This window comes from Salvelinus fontinalis, chromosome 17 (assembly GCF_029448725.1).
Source record: "Salvelinus fontinalis isolate EN_2023a chromosome 17, ASM2944872v1, whole genome shotgun sequence".
Lineage (NCBI taxonomy): Eukaryota > Metazoa > Chordata > Actinopteri > Salmoniformes > Salmonidae > Salvelinus > Salvelinus fontinalis.
Genome location: NC_074681.1, coordinates 1,449,002 through 1,472,606, shown reverse-complemented (window position 1 = coordinate 1,472,606; position 23,605 = coordinate 1,449,002). Strand labels below are relative to the sequence as shown.

The window sequence follows — 23,605 nt, the reverse complement described above, 5'->3', positions numbered from 1 at the left end:
AGTGGTCTGTGGTCACCACCTGCAGAATCACTCCTTTATTGGGGGTGTCTTGCTAATTGCCTATAATTTCCACCTTTTGTCTATTCCATTTGCACAACAGCATGTGAAATTTATTGTCAATCAGTGTTGCTTCCTAAGTGGACAGTTTGATTTCACAGAAGTGTGATTGACTTGGAGTTACATTGTGTTGTTTAAAGTGTTCCCTTTATTTTTTTTGAGCAGTGTATATATTTGAAAACTTTAATTGAAAACAATCACAGCAGTAAGGCTCTTAATTGTTACCCAGAAATGATTTGATCTTGAGATAAAAACAGCTCCGTTAGGCTTTTAATCAACCGCGTGTTGATTGATATCAGCATCTACAGGCCATATAGGGGGACACTGCAATTAAACTGGTGCCAGAGACACTAACAACTGAAAGAGGCATCGTCCTCAACGCTCTGGGAAAAACCAAAAGGTTGTTGAAATGACAACATTAAAGATCGACTGAACGCATCGATTCTGAATGTGTTTTTTCTGTTGTTCATTATGGAAAAACAAGAATTCAGTCTTGGGGGTGTGGTTCGATGTGTCAGTTACTGATGTTTGTCCCCCATGAGACACCATAGGAACAAAGACAGTATCACTCCTTTAAAATATTCTGAATGAATCTAACTCAAGACATCGGTCATAAAATGTGGACGTTTTTTTTGCCGAGGAGGTTTTTAGTTTAACATCTAGTGAAGGTGTTTGGTGCACTACTTCTCAAGTTAAAACATTAGCGACGCGTTGTTTAATGTAAACAAAGACTGATCCGCTGCTCTGCTGGTCAGTCTGTCTCACGATCTGTGTTCTGCGGTAGGATTGGATAGAACACAAATCTCCGCAGCTGTGTATCCCGCGTTAGCGGACAAGTGAGCATTGTCGAAATCAGAACCCAATCCTCGATTAAGTCATGACGAACTCACATACAAAACTACGTTTTGGATGAGACTGATTTTATGAACCAAAATTATCTTATTTACAATTTGAGGTAAATTTTGACACTATAGAGTAAATGTTTCAGATTCATATTGATGATAGAAGTTGTTTGCCTTCAGTTGGGATTTAAAACTAGCTGGATGCCTTTTAGTAGAGAAGAATGTGTGAAGAATAATCTCTACTCACAATGTGAGTGTTTTAATTTGGGCTTGTCCAAATAGTCTTCTGTGTTAGTGGTACTTCCTCTAAACAACATCTGATTTCAGACTCTGGTTCTTCCTCTGTAACCCTTCAAATGAGTTCACACTGAGGTTATCTCAGGGCAAACTAAATCCACAGCAATCAATGTTTTCTCCTCCTCTTCCATCAAAACACAGACACACAATCTATCCTATTTCTGTAATAGTTCATGTCAAACGTCTCCATTTTCTTTCTTGGTCCTTTGTGTGTGTTTCTTGGCCATGCATACTGATGTCAATTTACTTAGCTGCATGTAATCCTACTAACACAATAAGCGTTTTGCTAATTCATTACTACTATAACCTTTTAAATTAATCCAATCTTAGTGTACTGTTGACTTTATCTCAGTGGGTTTTCAGGCCCGGGGACACGGATGAAGCTCAAGGGAGAGATTTACATTCTTATTCTTTTTTTTCTTCGTTATTATTATTATTATTATTATTAAATTTGTTTCTCTTTTGAATGACTGATTTTTGTTGAAGCTTTTCAAATCTCTTGTCCATTTGATGTGGGCTGTCCATCTTGTCCATGACATTCCTGGTGTCGTTGACGGAGTGATTGTATGCCCAACAAAGCTCAAATTAAACTGCAGAAACTTGATTGCTACGGCAACTAGACTTTGGACAGGAGCCCAATACTCTACCCTTTAACCAAAACCCTACCCTTCAACCAAAACCCTACCCTTCAACCAAAACCCTACCCTTCAACCAAAACCCTACCCTTCAACCAAAACCCTACCCTTCAACCAAAACCCTACCCTTCAACCAAAACCTTACCCTTTAACCAAAACCCTACCCTTCAACCAAAACCCTACCCTTTAACCAAAACCCTACCCTTCAACCAAAACCCTACCCTTTAACCAAAACCCTACCCTTCAACCAAATACTCTACCCTTTAACCAAAACCCTACCCTTTAACCAAAACCCTACCCTTCAACCAAAATCATACCCTTCAACCAAAACCTTACCCTTCAACCAAAACCCTACCCTTTAACCAAAACCCTACCCTTCAACCAAAACCCTACCCTTTAACCAAAACCCTACCCTTCAACCAAAACCCTACCCTTCAACCAAAACCCTACCCTTTAACCAAATTCCTACCCTTCAACCAAAACCCTACCCTTCAACCAAAACCCTACCCTTCAACCAAAACTCTACCCTACCCTTCAACCAAAACCCTACCCTACCCTTCAACCAAAACCCTACCCTTCAACCAAAACCATACCCTTCAACCAAATTCCTACCCTTCAACCAAAACCCTACCCTTCAACCAAAACCCTACCCTTCAACCAAAATCCTACCCTTTAACCAAAACCCTACCCTTCAACCAAAACCCTACCCTTTAACCAAAACCTTACCCTTCAACCAAATACCCTACCCTTTAACCAAAACCCTACCCTTTAACCAAAACCCTACCCTTCAACCAAAACCCGACCCTTCAACCAAAATCCTACCCTTCAACCAAAACCTTACCCTTCAACCAAAACCCACCCTTTAACCAAAACCCTACCCTTCAACCAAAACCCTACCCTTTAACCAAAACCCTACCCTTTAACCAAAACCCTACCCTTCAACCAAAACCCTACCCTTCAACCAAAACCCTACCCTTCAACCAAAACCCTACCCTTTAACCAAATTCCTACCCTTCAACCAAAACCCTACCCTACCCTTCAACCAAAACCCTACCCTTCAACCAAAACTCTACCCTTTAACCAAATTCCTACCCTTCAACCAAAACCCTACCCTTCAACCAAAACCCTACCCTTCAACCAAAACCCTACCCTTTAACCAAATTCCTACCCTTCAACCAAAACCCTACCCTTCAACCAAAACCCTACCCTTCAACCAAAACTCTACCCTACCCTACCCTTCAACCAAAACCCTACCCTACCCTTCAACCAAAACCCTACCCTTCAACCAAAACCATACCCTTCAACCAAATTCCTACCCTTCAACCAAAACCCTACCCTTCAACCAAAATCCTACCCTTCAACCAAAACCCTACCCTTTAACCAAATTCCTACCCTTCAACCAAAACCCTACCCTACCCTTCAACCAAAACCCTACCCTTCAACCAAAACCCTACCCTTTAACCAAATTCCTACCCTTCAACCAAAACCCTACCCTACCCTTCAACCAAAACCCTACCCTTCAACCAAAACCCTACCCTTTAACCAAAACCCTACCCTTTAACCAAAACCCTACCCTTCAACCATAACCCTACCCTTCAACCAAAACCCTACCCTACCCTTCAACCAAAACCCTACCCTTCAACCAAAACCCTACCCTGGCCTTCACCAAACTCTAACCTTTAACACCCCCCCCCCAAAAAAAACACTACACCAAAACCCAACAACACCAAAATAACACCAAAACAACACCAAAACCCAACAACAACACCAAAATAACACCAAAACAACACCAAAACCCAACAACAACACCAAAACCCAACAACAACACCAAAACCCAACAACAACACCAAAATAACACCAAAACAACACCAAAACCCAACAACAACACCAAAACCCAACAAAAACACCAAAACCCAACAACAACACCAAAACACAACAACAACACCACAACCCAACAACAACACCAAAACACAACAACAACACCAAAACACAACAACAACACCAAAACCCAACAACAACACCAAAACACAACAACAACACCAAAACAACACCACAACTCAACAACAACACCAAAACACAACAACAACACCAAAACACAACAACAACACCACCAAAACACAACAACAACACCAAAACCCAACAACAACACCAAAACCCAACAAAAACACCAAAACCCAACAACAACACCAAAACACAACAACAACACCACAACCCAACAACAACACCAAAACACAACAACAACACCAAAACACAACAACAACACCAAAACACAACAACAACACCAAAACACAACAACAACACCAAAACAACACCACAACTCAACAACAACACCAAAACACAACAACAACACCAAAACACAACAACAACACCACCAAAACACAACAACAACACCAAAACACAACAACAACACCAAAACCCAACAACAACACCAAAACAATACCAAAACCCAACAACAACACCAAAACCCACAACAACACCAAAACAACACCAAAACTCAACAACAACACCAAAACTCCACAACACCAAAACCCAACAACAACACCAAAACCCAACAACACCAAAACTCAACAACAACACCAAAACCCAACAACAACACCAAAACTCAACAACAACACCAAAACCCAACAACAACACCAAAACCCAACAACAACACCAAAACCCAACAACAACACCAAAACTCAACAACAACACCAAAACACAACAACAACACCAAAACAACACCAAAACCCAACAACAACACCAAAACCCAACAACAACACCAAAACAACACCAAAACTCAACAACAACACCAAAACCCAACAACAACACCAAAACAACACCAAAACCCAACAACAACACCAAAACCCAACAACAACATCCAAAACAACACCAAAACTCAACAACAACACCAAAACTCAACAACAATACCAAAACCCAACAACAACACCATTTGCTTAGTTGGGCTGATGTTTTATTTTCTCTCTTTATCAGCTAAACTAATCCATTTAATGTATCAGTTGGTGTAAAACCAGAATAATGTCATGCATCCCTATCAGTGGGAAGATGTGAAGAGACGCCTCAACTTACTTACATGTTTACTCATTTTAGAGCCTGTGTTTACTAAGGATTATAGAGATTTCAGGTCTCCATAGTAGTCAGCAACTTCCCACTTCAACCGCTGACTGAGGCCAGGGTCCCTTATTCACAAAGTGTCTCAGAGTGCTGATCTAGGATCAGGTCCCCCCTGTCTCTGAAATGTGTGAATACAGGTTTTCCAGCATGGCGACCATGGTGTCTGTCTCACTACAGTATAAAGTCTTTCCAGGTCAGCTGACGTCTATGATGTTGTGATTGTACACTATACGTGTTCAGCTGATGTCTATGATGTTGTGATTGCACACTATACGTGGTCAGCTGATGTCTATGATGTTGTGATTGTACACTATACGTGTTCAGCTGATGTCTATGATGTTGTGATTGTACACTATACGTGGTCAACTGACGTCTATGATGCTGTGATTGTACACTATACGTGGTCAGCTGACGTCTATGATGTTGTGATTGCACACTATACGTGGTCAGCTGATGTCTATGATGCTGTGATTGTACACTATACGTGGTCAGCTGATGTCTATGATGTTGTGATTGTACACTATACGTGGTCAGCTGATGTCTATGATGTTGTGATTGTACACTATACGTGGTCAGCTGATGTCTATGATGTTGTGATTGTACACTATGCGTGGTCAGCTGATGTCTATGATGTTGTGATTGTACACTATACGTGGTCAGCTGATGTCTATGATGTTGTGATTGTACACTATACGTGGTCAGCTGATGTCTATGATGTTGTGATTGTACACTATACGTGGTCAGCTGATGTCTATGATGTTGTGATTGTACACTATACGTGGTCAGCTGATGTCTATGATGTTGTGATTGTACACTATACGTGGTCAGCTGATGTCTATGATGCTGTGATTGTACACTATGCGTGGTCAGCTGATGTCTATGATGCTGTGATTGTACACTATACGTGGTCAGCTGACGTCTATGATGTTGTGATTGTACACTATACGTGGTCAGCTGACGTCTATGATGTTGTGATTGTACACTATACGTGGTCAGCTGATGTCTATGATGCTGTGATTGTACACTATACGTGGTCAGCTGATGTCTATGATGTTGTGATTGTACACTATACGTGGTCAGCTGATGTCTATGATGTTGTGATTGTACACTATACGTGGTCAGCTGATGTCTATGATGTTGTGATTGTACACTATACGTGGTCAGCTGATGTCTATGATGTTGTGATTGTACACTATACGTGGTCAGCTGATGTCTATGATGTTGTGATTGTACACTATACGTGGGTGGGACTGTCAGGTTACTAAACCAGCAGAGGTACCGTATAACACCACGGATCTCCTCAGTGGCCTAATTATTCATATCCTGAAAACCTTTTGCTATGATTACTGCAGACAATACTGAATCACTTAATACACAACACAGCTATAATGATTTCAACACAGTAATACCACAACATCGGCTAATGGAAAATATTAATTCTGACTGAGGGAAATGGAAAAGGTAATGAAACGAATGGGAATTGCTAGAATGACTAGGCATTATTGTAGATAAAACATTGTTATGTGAGATACACTGTATAAACAGCAGTATGTTGACACCCCTTAAAATGAGTGGATTTGACTATTTCAGCCACACCCGTTGCTGACAGGTATATACAATTCGAGCATACAGCCATGCGATCTCCATAGACAAACACTGGCAGTAGAACGGCCCTTACTGAAGAGCTCAGTGGCTTTCAATGTGACACCGTCAGAGGATGCCACCTTTCCAACAAGTCAATTCGTCAAATTTTGGCCCTTCTAGAGCCGCCCCGGTCAACTGTCAGTGTTGTTATTGTGAAGTGGAAACGTCTAGGAGCAAAAATGGCTTAGCCGCAAAGTGGTAGGCCACAAAAGCTCACAGAACAAGACTGCTGAGTGATGAAGAGCGTAAAAAAAAATGTCTGTCCTAGCTTGCAACACACACGGCCGAGTTCCAAACTGCCTCTGGAAGCAATGTCAGCACAATAACTGTTCGTTGAGAGACTCATGAAATGGGTTTCAAATAAAATCAAATTCTATTAGTCACATGCGCTGAATACAACAGGTGTAGACCTTACAGTGAAAGGCTTACTTACGAGCCCCTAACCAACAATGCAGTTAAAAAATATATGAAAAAGTAATTAAAGAGCAGCAGTAAAATAACAATAGTGAGATTATATACAGGGGGTACCGGTACAGAGTCAATGTGGAAGCTATATACAGGGGGTACCGGTACAGAGTCAATGTGGAAGCTATATACAGGGGGTACCTGTACAGAGTCACCGTGGAGACTATATACAGGGGGTACCGGTACAGAGTCACTGTGGAGGCTATATACAGGGGGTACCGGTACAGAGTCAATGTGGAGGCTATATACAGGGGGTACCGGTACAGAGTCAATGTGCGGGGGCACCGGTTAGTCGAGGTAATTGAGCTAATATGTGCATGTAGGTAGAGTTATTAAAGTGACTATGCATAGATAATAACAACAGAGAGTAGCAGCGGTATAAAAGGGGGGGTGGGCAATGAAAATAGTCTGGTTAGCCATTTTTTTATTAGATGTTCAGGAGTCTTATGGCTTGGAGGTAGAAGCTGTTTAGAAGCCTCTTGGACCGCCTCCTGAGTGGTGCAGTGGTCTAAGGCACTGCATCGCAGTGCTAACTGTGCCAAATAGAAATTCTGGGTTCAAGTCCAGGCTCTATCGCAGCCGGCCGCGACCGGGAGACCAATGGGGCAGCGCACAATTGTCCCAGCGTTGTCCGGGTTAGGGGAGGGTTTGGCAATAGAACAGTCTATGACTAGGTTGGCTGGAGTATTTGACAATTTTTTGGGCCTTCCTCTGACACCGCCTGGTAATAGAGGTCCTGGATGGCAGGAAGCTTGGCCACAGTGATGTACTGGGCTGTACGCACAACCCTCTGTAGTGCCTTGCGGTCAGAGGCCGAGCAGTTGCCATACCAGGCAGGGATGCAACCAGTCAGGATGGTGCAGCTGTAGAACATTTTGAGGATCTGAGGACCCATGCCCAATCTCTTCAGTCTCCTGAGGGGGAATAGGTTTTGTCGTGCCCTCTTCACGACTGTCTTGGTGTGCTTGTTAATTTGTTGGTGATGTGGAAACAAAGGAACTTGAAGCTTCCAACCTGCTCCATTACAGCCACGTCGATGAGAATGGGGGCGTGCTCTGTCCTCTTTTTCATGTAGTCCACAATCATCTCATTTGTCTTGATCATGTTGAGGGAGAGGCTGTTGTCCTTGCACCACACGGCCAGGTCTCTGACCCATATATGCTGTCTTGTCATTGTCTGTGATCAGGCCTACCACTGTTGTGTCATCGGCAAACTTAAGGATGGTGTTGGAGTCGTGTCTGAGTCATGAGTGAACAGGGAGTACAGAAGGAGACTGAGCACGCATCCCTGAGGGGCCCCTGTGTTGAGGATCAGCGTGGCCGATGTGTTGTTACCTACCCTTACCACCTGGGGGCGGCCCTTCAGAAAGTCCAGGATCCAGTTGCAGAGGGAGGTGTTTAGTCCCAGGGTCCTTAGCTTATTGATGAGCTTTGAGGGCACTATGGTGTTGAACACTGAGCTGCAGTCAATGAACAGCATTCTCACATAGGTGTTCGTTTTGTCCAGGTGGGAAAGGGCAGTGTGGAGTGCAATAGAGATTGCATCATCTGTGGATCTGTTAGGGTGGTATGCAAATTGGAGTGGGTCTAGGATTTCTGGGATAATGGTGTTGATGTGAGCCATGACCAGCCTTTCAAAGCACTTCATGGCTACAGACATGAGTGCTACGGGTCGGTAGTCATATAGGCAGGTTTCCTTAGTGTTGATGGGCACATGGACTATGGTAGTCTGCTTAAAACATGTTGGTATTACAGACTAGGACAGGGAGAGGTTGAAAATGTCAGTGAAGTCACTTGCCAGTTGGTCAGCGCATGTAAGTACACGTTCTGGTAATCCGTCTGGCCCTGTGAATGTTGACCTGTTTAAAGGTCTTACTCACATCGGCTGCGGAGAGCGTGATCACACAGTCTTCCGGAACAGCTGGTGTTATCATGCATGTTTCAGTGTTATTTGCCTCGAAGCGAGCATTGAAGTAGTTTAGCTCGTCTGGTAGGCTCGTGTCACTGGGCAGCTCTCGGCTGTGCTTCCCTTTGTAGTCTGTAATAGTTTTCAAGCCCTGCCACATCCGACGAGAGTCAGAGCCAGTGTAGTACGATTCGATCTTAGTCCTGTATTGACGCTTTGCCTGTTTGATGGTTTGTCGGAGGGCATAGCGGGATATCTTATAAGCTTCCAGGCTAGAGTCCCGCTCCTTGAAAGTGGCAGCTCTAGCCTTTAGCTCAGTGCAGATGTTGCCTGTAATCCATGGCTTCTGGTTGGGGTATGTGCATATGGTCACTGTGGGGATGACGTCATCGATGCACTTATTGATGAAAACAATGATTGATGTGGTGTACTCCTCAATGCCATCGGAGGAATCCCGGAACTGTCTGTCTGTGCTAGCAAAACAGTCCTGTAGCTTAGCATTTCTGTAGCTTAGCATTTCCTCTGACCACTTTTTTATTGATCTAGTCACTAGTGCTTCCTGCTTTCATTTTTGCTTGTAAGCAGGAATCAGGAGGATAGCATTATGGTCAGATTTACCAAATGGAGGGCGAGGGAGAGCTTTGTATGCTTCTCTGTGTGCGGAGTAAAGGTGGTCCAGAGTTTTTTCCCCTCTGGTTGCACATTTAACATGGTGATAGAAATTTGGAAAGACGGATTCCCTGCATTGAAGTTCCCGGCCACTAGGAGCGTCGCGTCTGGGTGAGAGTTTTCCTGTTTGCTTATGGCGGAATACAGCTCATTGAGTGCGGTCTTAGTGCCAGCATCAGTCTATGGTGGTATTTAGACAGCTACAAAAAATACAGATGAAAACTCTCTAGGTAGAAAGTGTGGTCTGCAGATTATTATGAGATACTCTACCTCAGGCGAGCAAAACCTTGAGACTTCCTTAGATATTGTGCACCAGCTGTTGTTTACAAAAATACATAGTCCGCCACCCCTTGTCTTACCAGACGCCGCTGTTCTATCCTGCCGATACAGCGTATAACCAGCCAGCTGTATGTTGATAATGTCCTTGTTCAGCCACGACTCTGTGAAGCATAAGATGTTACAGTTTTGAATGTCCCGTTGGTAGTTTAATCTTCCGCGTAGGTCATCGATTTTATTTTCCAAAGATTGCACGTTTGCTAGCAGAATGGAAGGCAGTGTTTCCATGGCCGAGCAGCCGCACACAAGCAGAAGATCAACATGAGCAATGACAAACATTGGCTGGAGTGGTGTACAGCCTGCCGCCATTGGACATTGGAGCAGTGAAAACGTGTTCTTTGGAGTGATGAATCACGCTTCACCATCTGGCAGTCCGACAGACGAATCTGTAAAGTTTGGTGAAGGGGGAATAATGGTCTGGGGCTGGTTTTCATGGTTCAGACTAGGCCCCTTGGTTCCAGTAAAGGGAAATCTTAACAGCATAAAATTACATTCTAGATGATTCTGTGCTTCCAACTATGTGGCAACAGTTTGGGGAAGGCCCTTTCCTGTTTCAGCATGACAATGCCCCTGGTGCACAAAGTGAGGTCCATACAGAAATGGTTTGTCAAGATCGGTTTGGAAGAACTTAACTGGCCTGCACAGAGGGACCTCAACCCCGTCGAACGCCTTTGGGATTAATTGGAACACCGACTGCGAACCACCCCTTATCGCCCAGCATCAGTGCCCAACCTCACTAATGCTCTTGTGGCTGAATGGAAGCAAGTCCCTGCAGCAATGTTCCAACATCTAGTAGAAAGTCTTCCCAGAAGAGTGGAGGCTGTTATAGCAGCAATGTTCCAACATCTAGTGGAAAGCCTTCCCAGATGAGTGGAGGCTGTTATAGCAGCAATGTTCCAACATCTAGTGGAAAGCCTTCCCAGAAGAGTGGAGGCTGTTATAGCAGCAATGTTCCAACATCTAGTGGAAAGCCTTCCCAGAAGAGTGGAGGCTGTTATAGCAGCAAAGAGGGAACCAACTCCATATTAATGCCCATGATTTTGGAATTACATTTTTGACAAGCCTGTGTCCACATACTTTTTGTCATGTAGTGTATCTCGATGCATTTATTTTAATGTTGTTTTTATTTATTTATTTATTATTTAACCTTTATTTAAATAGGCAAGTCAGTTAAAATAACAAATTCTTATTTACAATGACGGCCTACCGGGGAACAGGGGCATAAAGACAGATTTTTACCTTGTGAGCTCGGGGATTCGATCCAGCAACCTTTCAGTTACTAACCACTAGGCTACCTGACGCCCCGAAGGGGATGTTGTATAGAGGGATGTTATATAGACAGGCAAAGGAGGTGAATGTGCAAATTCCAAAAAGCTAGCCTTTTTAATTCAGGCTGTACATGTTCTAGAAAAGCAATTAGCCTGCGTGGAAGATTGGTGTTTGAATATATTTGTGCAACAAACTCTCTCCATGTACCATTTAAAAATGCTCTACAATTAGTTTTTAATTGGGCTGGATACATGCAATGGTTTGACTTGATCAATTGTGACTGTGAAGTATAAAAACGACATTCTCTGACAAAGTTAATTTGCTTTTTATTTGATGACTGCAATGAAATGTAGGGTACATTCTCAATGAAATGTAGGGTACATTCTCAATGAAATGTAGGGTACATTCTCAATGAAATTTACAGATGATTTAGCACAGAGCAAATCTATAAATTTGAGCTTTTACCAACAGAAGTGACAATGGTAACTTTTTGAATTGTTAAATTAGGCCTAAATTGATATCAAGTGCACTTTTTCGTTGCGTTGTCTTTGTCGCTTATTAGCCTACCTTGTTTTTCATGTTAAAGAAGTTTGTGGCTTTTGTCAAATCAATATTTTTTTGTTGGTTTTGAAAATTACGAGTGAAAACATTATTAGGCCTAGTCCAATTTCCATCAAAATGCACTCGTTCTATGCTTAATTGTAAGGCAGGCCCCTGCATTAATTAAACACTATTGGTCAAATAGCACCTACAAAATTAAACTGTATAGGCCTGCAAAAATACATGATAAAGCATGAATAAAGAATGAATACTTACGTGTGAAACTCCGTGTTCTGTAGCATAGCTTCCAGACTTTCGTTTTTCAGTTTTTAGAGAACAGAATGACCAGAAAACCCAAGTAGAATCCATGTTTCATTTGTCTCCAGGAAGATCCTGATTATTAAATCGATAAATTACTTCAATTACACGTTACGGAGACTGAAAATGGCGCCTGTTATGTAGCGAGGCCGAATCCAGAGGTTATCGTTTAAAAGTGACTCCCCGTTGAATGCCATTTGTCAAATCCCCTGATGTGAGGCATTTTGAACCGCGCTTCACTCGGTGCTACAGGGTCAACCACCGCCTACGGACTCACCCAAAATACCCTTCCTTTCCATTTGATTGCCACAAAATGTCAGTCCTGAGAAAACTTCAAATAGACACAAAAAGCGCACGAGAAATTATGGTGCGCACGGTTGTAATTCATGCGTGTTCCTGAGCCGTTGCGCTGAGAGCGGAAAGTCCTAAAACCTCCGTTTGCCCTTGAGCTGCTGAGCGGCTGGCCCGGGCAGGATGGGAGCGATGCCTGACTAGGGGATTAGGCTTCGGCTGGCCCATGTCATCTCACATTCAAAAGTTATCAGGATTTGGGAAGCAATACCTTTTTTTAACCTCTCAATTGAGTAATCTGAAACACTTTTGTGAGGCAACAGGAAAGATGTTTAATTTCACTGCACGACATTTTACAAAGACCTGCAAAAATAGAAAACAGAATGCAAAAATGTGTTTGCAAAAATATGTTTAATCCTGAATCAATATTTTCACGCACCGGGAGATAAGAAATCTACTTTCTCAGAACTATTTACAGGTAAATGTTGGCATGCGTGCTATTATACCTGTAGGCCTATAGGAATCAAATAACAAACGTTGCCCTGTTGCTCCCTCTGCCGGCACTACAGTGTCCTATAAGGGGAACGCTGGGCTGATTATCAATTACATTTCAGTACCCTTGACAGCTCCCTGAATTGCAGACTTGACATATCGCCTAATTGTCCACAGTTAATTAAAGCGCAGAAGACTAGCAATGACGACCTTGGGCTTTGAAACCATAATAACAAATTATAACAGTGCATATGCACTCATAATTCAATTTCACGCTTAGGCGGTATAGGACCTCTGAGTTGCATGCACTCGATTACAATAGAGTCTGGGTTAGAGAGTCTGGGGATTCTCAGTACATTGCTTTTGCTATGCATAGTAGCTATGGTTATTAGCCTAGCACAGAACTTGGATCCACATATACTGTACTTGTGCAGGTAGATAAAGCATTTAAATAAACACTCATTGTGTTACCGATGTCAACTACGTTGAAGCATCCACTATATCGATTTATTACATTATTCTGGTGAGCAAGAGTTTATTTAGTCTTCCCGGGAAACAGATTCTCATTTCTCATTATATCTAATTATAGACAAGCTGACTAACAAATAGCTGAAGGCCAGTCAGATTCTTCCAAACCGATCTCGAGAAAACATTTCTGTATGGACCTCGCTACTCACTGCATTCAGCACACGGTGGTCCCGATCAGTGAGCTTGTGTACAGGTAGATAAAGCATTTAAAGGAACACTCATTGTGCTACGAGAAAGATAGTCTATTTGGCAAACATTTGCATAATTATGATGTAGCTTTAACCATAAGAGAGATCTTAACAAGACAAAGCAATATGGCACAAAGGAACGTGATTAATATTTTGTAATATATAAAAATCATTCAGTAGAAATAGGTTGTATCTGTGCATTTAAAGCTAGTCTGTTCCATTGAAAAACTATAAACTAACATTTGTCTATTTTCTCACATGTCCACATACAGAAGTTCTAAATGAAAGCAAAGCAGCCTTTTAATGATTAGCCAAATATATTAGTAGAATAGACATAAATGTAGCTAGCCAGTGGTGCCTACAGCTTCCAGGCATTCTGCATCATAGTAACAAAGTATCCGTCGCTGTCGATAGAGGCACTCACTCCACTGTAGTAGTTGATAAACTCCTCCTGAGTTACCTGAAGGAGAAGGACAAGACAACTCATTTACATAATGTACAAAACCAAGTAACCAAGCCCAAAATATATGCTCCTTCCCTTTTGTATGTAAATAGTTGAGTACATTTTTTTACCTCGTTTTTTTCGTTGTTTATGTAATATCAGCTACAATTCATTAGCCTGAAATCCAGGGCCTGTTTTGCATAAAACATCTTAAGTGTTTCCCTTAAGGAATAATTTCCCTTTACCTAAGGGAATCGTTTAAGGGGGTTGAATAGAGCCACTGAACACGTAAGGTCATAATTTAAGGGTTTTACGGGTAGTTTGAAGGCATGTAAGGCAGAGTCTCTGGTTACCATGGAGATGACTTGATTCACTGTTCAAGACAGGACAAACACATTTATTTATAAGATAATAAAACATATTTATTTTAGTTACTTTTTTTTCCTCAACTTGTTTCTAATACTTTCTAGCATGTCAAGCTAACTTGGAGAGTAGGTAGCTAGCTAGCCAGCTAGCATGTCAAGCTAACTTACAGAGTAGGTAGCTAGCTAGCAAGCTAGCTTTGTAACCATGGATTGTGCACCTTGATTAGCTACCTAGCTAACTAGTGGATGTTTTCCTTTTGAAACCAGGACAGAGGAAAGCAACATTCACCTCCATAAATGCTGCTTACATTGATATTCATACTGAATGAAGCACTTAAAAGACCTGTTAGCAATTGATGTTATTCTTCAATAACAAACTCCAAAGCAAATCAGGGGGAGAAAAATAGGTTTATTTGAGAAGGACAAATCAAGATGTTATGCTGGGAGGTAGATGTTCAGATGTTCAGTCTCCCCTGTCCTCAGCTTTTCCCCCCCGATCAAAGGAACAGGATGCCATTTATTACCCCACGCCCCCTAGCCTGGGGTTGACCAATCAGAAATCCTTGCAGTACAACTTGGCCAATGGCCAAATAACAAGTATCCTGCCTCCGACTTAATGTACAGAACGTAGAACACGTAGCTCTGAATTCAGGAGTGACATTCCACAGATTCTAAACAGCTGTTGAACTGAGACCCAACTCCTATTTACAATTCCTTATTGACCATTAGTACTATATTTAGTTTAGTACTCTCGTCCTCTCAAACTTTGCGTTGTGTATTTATCTTCAAAATACTCTTATTGACCTCATGGGAACCCTTAACTTTTTCACTGCATTTAAGGGAGAAATTCACCTTAAAATGTTTTGTGCATCTGATTTAAAGTTAAGGACACTTTAAATGAAAAGATAAGGGGGAAATTAACTTAAGATGTTTTATACAACTGGGCCCAGACCGGTTTTGTGATAACATTCCAGTCCTTGTACTCCGTGCCATATGCCTAAGATATGGCATCGTCTGTTCTCCTCAGTTCTCTTTGAGCTCATTATTGATAGAATGTTCAAATTTGAAGATTGGAGAAAGGTCAGACTGTTTGGCATGACAAGGAGTGGCAAGGAGTGGAATGTTAGCACAAACAGACTGGTACCCAGGCTAGCAGTTCATCATTCCAGTAAATTACAAATGTATTTATTACCTTGCCGTCTTTGTCGTTGGGGGAATCAAAGCTGCTGAGGAAGGTTAGGAAGACCTGTTCCTCTGTCCACTCCCCACTCTTATATTTGGGGTGCTGTGAGCAGTTGTAGACCCCCCTCAGGTCCTCCACAGTCACCACCCCGTCCCCTGTCCGGTCTAACTTCTTAAAGGCCTGACCGATCACAGAGATCCTGGCACTGGACATAGGAGGCTGAAAGAAACACAAACACGTGAAAACAGCAATATACATCACTGCACCTTTATCATGCCATTATTAAATGTACTTTGGCTCGTTCAAATACTATTATTTTGAGAGAACCATTATTATACACTGTCCATAATGAATAAAATGTGCATAATCATTGCGTTTTTGTGTCTCTACTCTGTAATTTTACCCTCAGATTCTCCAGAAACTCGTTGAAGTTGATGGTGCCACTGCCGTCCTTGTCACACAGGGTGAAGATCTGCCGGGCTTCCTCTCTGCTCACCACCACACCATAGTCCTCCAGTCCCTTAATAAACTCCTGCATGTCCAGAGACTTACTGCCATCGTCGTCCATGATGCGGAACGTCCTGTATGGACGGAGAGGAAGAGAGAGGATGTGGAGAGATTAACCATCCGTCTCTGGATATCTATTTAAACGTAATAATCAATTACGAATCAGTTATTCGGAATTATTATTGGCCTTTTGTATGCAGACTATTTTCACTTGTGACTGAATATCACAATAAGATAATAAATCGTTATTGTAAAGTAAAAAAATAAATAATTGTTGTTGATGTTTTGCTTTGTCTTTTAATGAGTTGCTCTTACCTTGCCAGTCCCTTGATGCCAGCCGCTCCCCTGGCCAGACATTGCTGTCTCAGTACCTCCAGTGGGTCTGTGGCCTTGGTGTCTGATGCCATGTCTTCTGTGTTACTGTAAAATATGGAGTAAAATACACCATCTGCTTAGTTAATGTGTATTCAGATGTAGGTTGAACTTTATGAATTGTAACAGAGGAAGTATAATGAGCAAGCAAGGAGAAAAAAGAGAGTCAAACTATGCTACACTCCTCCCCTAGAGACCTGTTACTAGGCTAAACTCCTCCCCTAGAGACCTGTTACTAGGCTACACTCCTCCCCTAGAGACCTGTTACTAGGCTACACTCCTCCCCTAGAGACCTGTTACTAGGCTACACTCCTCCCCTAGAGACCTGTTACTAGGCTACACTCCTCCCCTAGAGACCTGTTACTAGGCTACACTCCTCCCCTAGAGACCTGTTACTAGGCTACACTCCTCCCCTAGAGACCTGTTACTAGGCTACACTCCTCCCCTAGAGACCTGTTACTAGGCTACACTCCTCCCCTAGAGACCTGTTACTAGGCTACACTCCTCCCCTAGAGACCTGTTACTAGGCTACACCCCTCCCCTAGAGACCTGTTACTATGTACATGCGCACCAAGCCATCACAAGTCAGTTCGATAGTCAATGAATCCTAAACCGACATCATTACAGATATGTTCATATTGCAATTGCATTAGGTATTTTAATGTTCATATCCAGTATCATATCCAAAATGTCCCCCTAATTTGCTTAATTTACACCACTTTCATAAAAGAAAAACGAAACCTATTACTCCTGTTGTCTAGACAACACTTACACAACAACCACACCTTTTTTCCAATGCCATAACTTCAAACCACCAAAAATAATTCAACTGACATACCAAATCTAAGCAATTATGAAGTATACGATTACCCAACAAAAATGGTACTTGTTGCAAGTGTTTGCGTGTGAAGAGAAAGTGGTCTCACCTAGTGTTCTTGTCACCTGTTCCACTCTAGTTTGCCGGTGCGTAATGTAGTGATGGATGGTATGAATAGCGCACGCCTCCTCCTCTTCTCTTTACCGTACACTTCAGACTAGCGGCCCACTCGTGTCATTATCAGTAACGATTATTAGATCATTTTCGATTTTCGCGGTAAGGAAGGCGGTAAAGTTGTACAAAGGGAAAATCCATCGAATTGTAGAGCTTAAAAAATAAAAAAAATGTGTCTGTCCCAAAATGGCTCCCTATTCTCGATACCTGTAATGTTATGATAGTGAGATAATTGTAAGCAGTAGAAGGCCTAGAATGGGTCATAGGTTTCAGGTGTGATGTTGAAAACGCTGGATGGATGATTCCGGACCACGTCTGAAAAAGTAGATAAATGATTTGGGATAATACGTTGTCAGAAAAAGATTATGCGTGGTGGAAAAGGACATCTATAGTATTGTAACGACCCTTGAAAGGAGGGAGTAGTGTAACAACCCGGGTTTATAAGCACGGATATCGACTCTGTCGTTTGAACATGCTTTTGCGGCACAGTCGATAGCGCGCTGGACTTCGGGCTAGAAGGTCGGGGTTCGAAACCTGCTCCCTGCTGTTTCATTACAGTATCATAGCAAGGCATTTGCAGTGGTGTAAAGTAATTAGTAAAAATACTTTGAAGTACTACTTAAGTCGTTTTGGGGGAAAATCTGTACTTTACCTTACCATTGATATTTTTGAAAATGTTTACTTTTACTTCACTATTGAAGACAATATGTACTTTTTACTCCCATACATTTTCCATGACACCAAAAAGCACTCGTTACATTTTGAATGCTCAGGCAGGACAGAAATAGGGTCCAATTCACACACCTATCAATTAGAGGTCTTCACGGGTCCACCTGAACCCGGTTATATGAGACCCAACCAGTGACCAGAGCGGGTCTGGGTACAAAATTCTAATTTTTCCCTCGGGCCGGGTCTGGTCCTGTTTGATTGTCAATCGGATCTATGTACTGTAACTACAGCTGATCGACCCGAGTGGACACGAATAGACCTAACCACAGCTCTACATAGCCTATAGCATATTTTATTTTACGCTAATACGGTGAATTTATTTAATTATAAAAGCCCTAGCCAACATATAAATAACTATTTGTTAACCAGAAGAGCAACTTGGCTGACAAAAATCATTTGTTTGTCACTCGGGTCACTTAAGAAACGGTTCTAGTCCGGATTTGATAGTCCTCAGGTCCAACATCTTGGACCCGAGAAGACCTCTACTATCAATATAACGTGTTGTCATCCCTACTGCCTCTGACCTGGCGGATTCTCTAAACACAAATACAGCTTTTGCAAATGATTGAGTGTTGGAGTGTGCCTCTCGCTGTTCGTAAATAAAGAAAAACAAGAAAATGGTGCTGTCTGGTTTGTTTAATACAAGGAATTTGATGTATAGCATTTACTTTTACTCAAGTATGATAATTGAGTACATTTTCCAGCACTATGACTGTACTTAAGTACACTTAAAACCCTGTTACTTGTAGACTTTTACTCAAGTAGTATTTCACTGGGTGACTTTCTCTTTTACTGGAGTCATTTTCTATTAGGGAATCTACTTTTACTCAAGACAATTGAGTACTTTTTCCACCACTGGGAATTTGTCCAGTACAGCAGCTGGTTAACACAATTAAATCCATGTAGGGTAATATAAACAAGATGGAGAAAACGAAATTGTGTGTTTAGAAAAGAGGGAAATAAATAATGATGATGGAACTCTTTGTATTAGATATAAGGGTTATTAAGCAGTCAGTATGTTAGATAAAAAAACATTTTTGGCACAGTTGCTCAACAAATGGGTAAGCTGCTATGTCTACTAAATAAATATTCTTCAAACCATCATTTACTTCCAAATAAATACAGACAGAATCAGGCGCCAGAGATTTCCCAGGTCAGGTAAACCTCATGGCTCTATACAGTGCCATTCAGAAAGTATTCAGTCCCCTTGACTTTTTCCACATTTTGTTACATTACAGCCTTATTCTAAAAGGAATTAAATACATGTTTTTCCTCAGCAATCTACACACAATACCCCATAATGACAAAGTGAAAACAGGTTGTTAGACATTTTATAAATAAAAAATAAAATAAAAACACTTAAGACCTTATTTACACAAGTATTCAGACCCTTTGCTATGAGACTCAAAATTGAACTCAGGTGCATCCTGTTTCTAGTGATCATCCTTGAGATGTTTCTACAACTTGATTGGAGTCCACCTGTGGTAAATTCAATTGATTGGACACGATTTGGAAAGGCACACACCTGTCTATATAAGGTCCCACAGTTGACAATGCATGTCAGACCAAAAACCAAGCCATGAGTTCAAAGGAATTGTTCGTAGAGCTCTGAGACAGGATTGTGTCACGGCACAGATCTGGGGAAGGGTACGAAAACATTTCTGCAGCATTGAAGGTCCCCAAGAACACAGTGGTCTCCATCATTCTTAAATGGAAGAAGTTTGGAACCACCAAGACTCTTCCTAGAGCTGGCCGCCCGGCCAAACTGAGCAATCGGGGGAGAAGGGCCTTGGTCAGGGAGGTGACCAAGAACCCAGTGGTCACTCTGACAGAGCTCTAGAGTTCCTCTGTGGAGATGGGAGAACGTTCCAGAAGGACAACCATCTCTGCAGGACTCCAACAATGAGGTCTTTATGGTAGAGTGGTCAGACGGAAGCCACTCCTCAGTAAAAGGCACATGACAGCCCGCTTAGAGTTTGCCAAAAGCCACCTAAAGACTCTCAGAACATGAGAAACAAGATACTCTGGTCTGATGAAACCAAGATTGAACTCTTTGGCCTGAATGCTAAGCGTCACGTCAGGAGGAAACCTGGCACCATCCCTACGGTGATGCATGGTGGTGGCAGCATCATGCTGTGGGGATGTTTTTCAGCGGCAGGGACTGGGAGACTAGTCGGGATTGAGGGAAAGACGAACGGAGCAAAGTACAGAGAGATCCTTGATGAAAACCTACTCCCGAGCGCTCAGGACCTCAGACTGGGGCGAAGGTTCACCTTCCAGCAGGACAATGACCCTAAGCACACAGCCAAAACAATGCAGGAGAGACTTTGGGACAAGTCTCTGAATGTTCTTGAGTGGCCCAATCAGAGCCCGGACATGAACCAGATCGAACATCTCTGGAGAGACCTGAAAATAGCTGTGCAGCAACACTCCCCATCCAACCTGACAGAACTTGAGAGGATCTGCAGAGAAGAATGGGAGAAACTCTCCAAATACATTTGTGCCAAGCTTGTAGCGTCATACCCAAGAAGACTCGAGGCTGTTATCGCTGCCAAAGGTGCTTCAACAAAGTACTGAGTAAAGGGTTTGAATACTTATGTAAATGTGATATTTCTGTTTTTATTTTTTTTTAAATAAATTAGCAAAAAATGTCTATAAACCTTTTTGCTTTGTCATTATGGGTTAATGTGTGTAAATTGATGAGTGGGGGGAAAAAACTATTGAATCCCTTTTAGAATAAGGCCTCTAACGTAGCAAAATGTGGAAAAGGTCAAGGGGTCTGAATACTTTCAGAATGGCACTGTAAATATAATCCATAAAGAAAGATGCACTGCCTTGCTGCTGCTTTGCTTGTAGGCCGACTGTAACATATTGATTAGTTTTGTATGTGTGCATACAAAATGGCACCCTTAATAGTGCACTACTAACAGGGCCCATAGGGTCTATAGACTTATTGTTCACATTAATCAGGGCTGTGAATTATATCATGGATTATTTTATAAGGTTATATATTTCTTTCAGCACTTCAAAGTTGAAGAATATTCTGTAATTATGTAACCTGTAATCTGAAACCACAGCAGTAAAACAAACAGTGAGTTCTTACATAATGTATTGGCAAAGGCTTAGGAGGACATTGTGTCAGTGAGTTACTGACCGTGATTGGGTTTGGAGAAAGTTATTTTTTGAAGAGTACTAGATAAAAGCCTCGAATGGAAATAACAAAGATATAATGCTTGTGTTTTTGCTGGAATACCCTTAGACGAAAATCCCACAGAACACCTCATAATTTTTTGAGAAGATAACACAGCAGACATTTTGTGATATCTAGACAGCAGGCATTTTGTGATATTTAGACAGCAGACATTTTGTGATATCTAGACAGCAGACATTTTGTGATATCTAGACATCAGACATTTTGTGATATTTAGACGGCAGACATTTTGTGATATCTAGACATCAGACATTTTGTGATATCTAGACATCAGACATTTTGTGATATCTAGACATCAGACATTTTGTGATATTTAGACATCAGACATTTTGTGATATCTAGACATCAGACATTTTGTGATATTTAGACAGCAGACATTTTGTGATATCTAGACAGCAGACATTTTGTGATATTTAGACATCAGACATTTTGTGATATCTAGACATCAGACATTTTGTGATATTTAGACAGCAGACATTTTGTGATATCTAGACAGCAGACATTTTGTGATATTTAGACAGCAGACATTTTGTGATATCTCCATGGAGGGTTTGTATGCAGTTGGAGGGGGAAGGGAAGTTGTTTGATAATGGTCCAGTAAAGGTCATTGATTAACAACTTAATATTCAAGTAATATTTTGAATGAACTATTGATCATTCCTTTTTGATTTCAAATACAGAAGAGTTTCTCTCTATTGATCATGCCACATACTCAGTACTGTTCTAGTGACTGGGTCCATACTCTGTACTGTTCTAGTGACTGGGTCAATACTCTGTACTGTTCTAGTGACTGGGTACATAGTACTGTTCTAGTGACTGGGTCTATACTCAGTACTGTTCTAGTGACTGGGTCTATACTCAGTAATGTTCTAGTGACTGGGTCCATACTCAGTACTGTTCTAGTGACTGGGTCCATACTCAGTACTGTTCTAGTGACTGGGTCCATACTCAGTACTGTTCTAGTGACTGGGTCCATACTCAGTAATGTTCTAGTGACTGGGTCTATACTCAGTACTGTTCTAGTGACTGGGTCTATACTCAGTACTGTTCTAGTGACTGGGTCTATACTCAGTACTGTTCTAGTGACTGGGTCTATACTCAGTACTGTTCTAGTGACTGGGTCCATAGTACTGTTCTAGTGACTGGGTCTATACTCAGTACTGTTCTAGTGACTGGGTCCATACTCAGTACTGTTCTAGTGACTGGGTCCATAGTACTGTTCTAGTGACTGGGTCCATAGTACTGTTCTAGTGACTGGGTCCATACTCTGTACTGTTCTAGTGACTGGGTCTATACTCAGTACTGTTCTAGTGACTGGGTCCATACTCAGTACTGTTCTAGTGACTGGGTCCATAGTAATGTTCTAGTGACTGGGTCTATACTCAGTAATGTTCTAGTGACTGGGTCTATACTCTGTACTGTTCTAGTGACTGGGTCCATAGTAATGTTCTAGTGACTGGGTCTATACTCAGTAATGTTCTAGTGACTGGGTCTATACTCTGTAATGTTCTAGTGACTGGGTCTATACTCAGTACTGTTCTAGTGACTGGGTCTATACTCAGTAATGTTCTAGTGACTGGGTCTATACTCAGTACTGTTCTAGTGACTGGGTCCATACTCAGTACTGTTCTAGTGACTGGGTCTATACTCAGTACTGTTCTAGTGACTGGGTCCATAGTACTGTTCTAGTGACCTGGTCCATACTCAGTACTGTTCTAGTGACTGGGTCCATAGTACTGTTCTAGTGACTGGGTCCATAGTACTGTTCTAGTGACTGGGTCCATAGTACTGTTCTAGTGACTGGGTCCATAGTACTGTTCTAGTGACTGGGTCCATACTCAGTACTGTTCTAGTGACTGGGTCCATACTCAGTACTGTTCTAGTGACTGGGTCCATGCTCAGTACTGTTCTAGTGACTGGGTCCATACTCAGTACTGTTCTAGTGACTGGGTCCATAGTACTGTTCTAGTGACTGGGTCCATAGTACTGTTCTAGTGACTGGGTCCATAGTACTGTTCTAGTGACTGGGTCTATACTCAGTACTGTTCTAGTGACTGGGTCTATACTCAGTACTGTTCTAGTGACTGGGTCCATACTCAGTACTGTTCTAGTGACTGGGTCCATAGTACTGTTCTAGTGACTGGGTCCATACTCAGTACTGTTCTAGTGACTGGGTCCATACTCAGTACTGTTCTAGTGACTGGGTCCATACTCAGTA

The 23,605-nt window shown here is 41.9% G+C and overlaps 2 protein-coding genes across 2 annotated transcripts in view; both read right to left on the bottom strand.

Moving 5' to 3' along the window:
* The window catches only part of LOC129813544 (sodium channel protein type 4 subunit alpha-like), a 129,468-nt gene extending 116,972 nt beyond the window's left edge, over positions 1–12,496 (bottom strand). The window contains exon 1 of the mRNA XM_055865840.1: positions 12,047–12,496. The gene's annotated coding sequence lies outside the window, so the exon portion shown is untranslated. The remainder of the gene's footprint in view (positions 1–12,046) is intronic.
* Positions 12,497–12,710: 214 nt separating this feature from the next.
* On the bottom strand, positions 12,711–17,489 carry LOC129814551 (calcyphosin-like protein). The gene is made up of 5 exons (XM_055867726.1): positions 17,383–17,489; positions 16,400–16,504; positions 15,981–16,158; positions 15,587–15,796; positions 12,711–14,047 (listed from the first exon to the last, which is right to left on the bottom strand). Exons 2-5 carry the CDS (start codon positions 16,489–16,491, stop codon positions 13,946–13,948), a joined length of 582 nt encoding a protein of 193 aa, XP_055723701.1. The 5' UTR covers positions 16,492–16,504; positions 17,383–17,489; the 3' UTR covers positions 12,711–13,945.
* Positions 17,490–23,605: the final 6,116 nt, after the last annotated feature.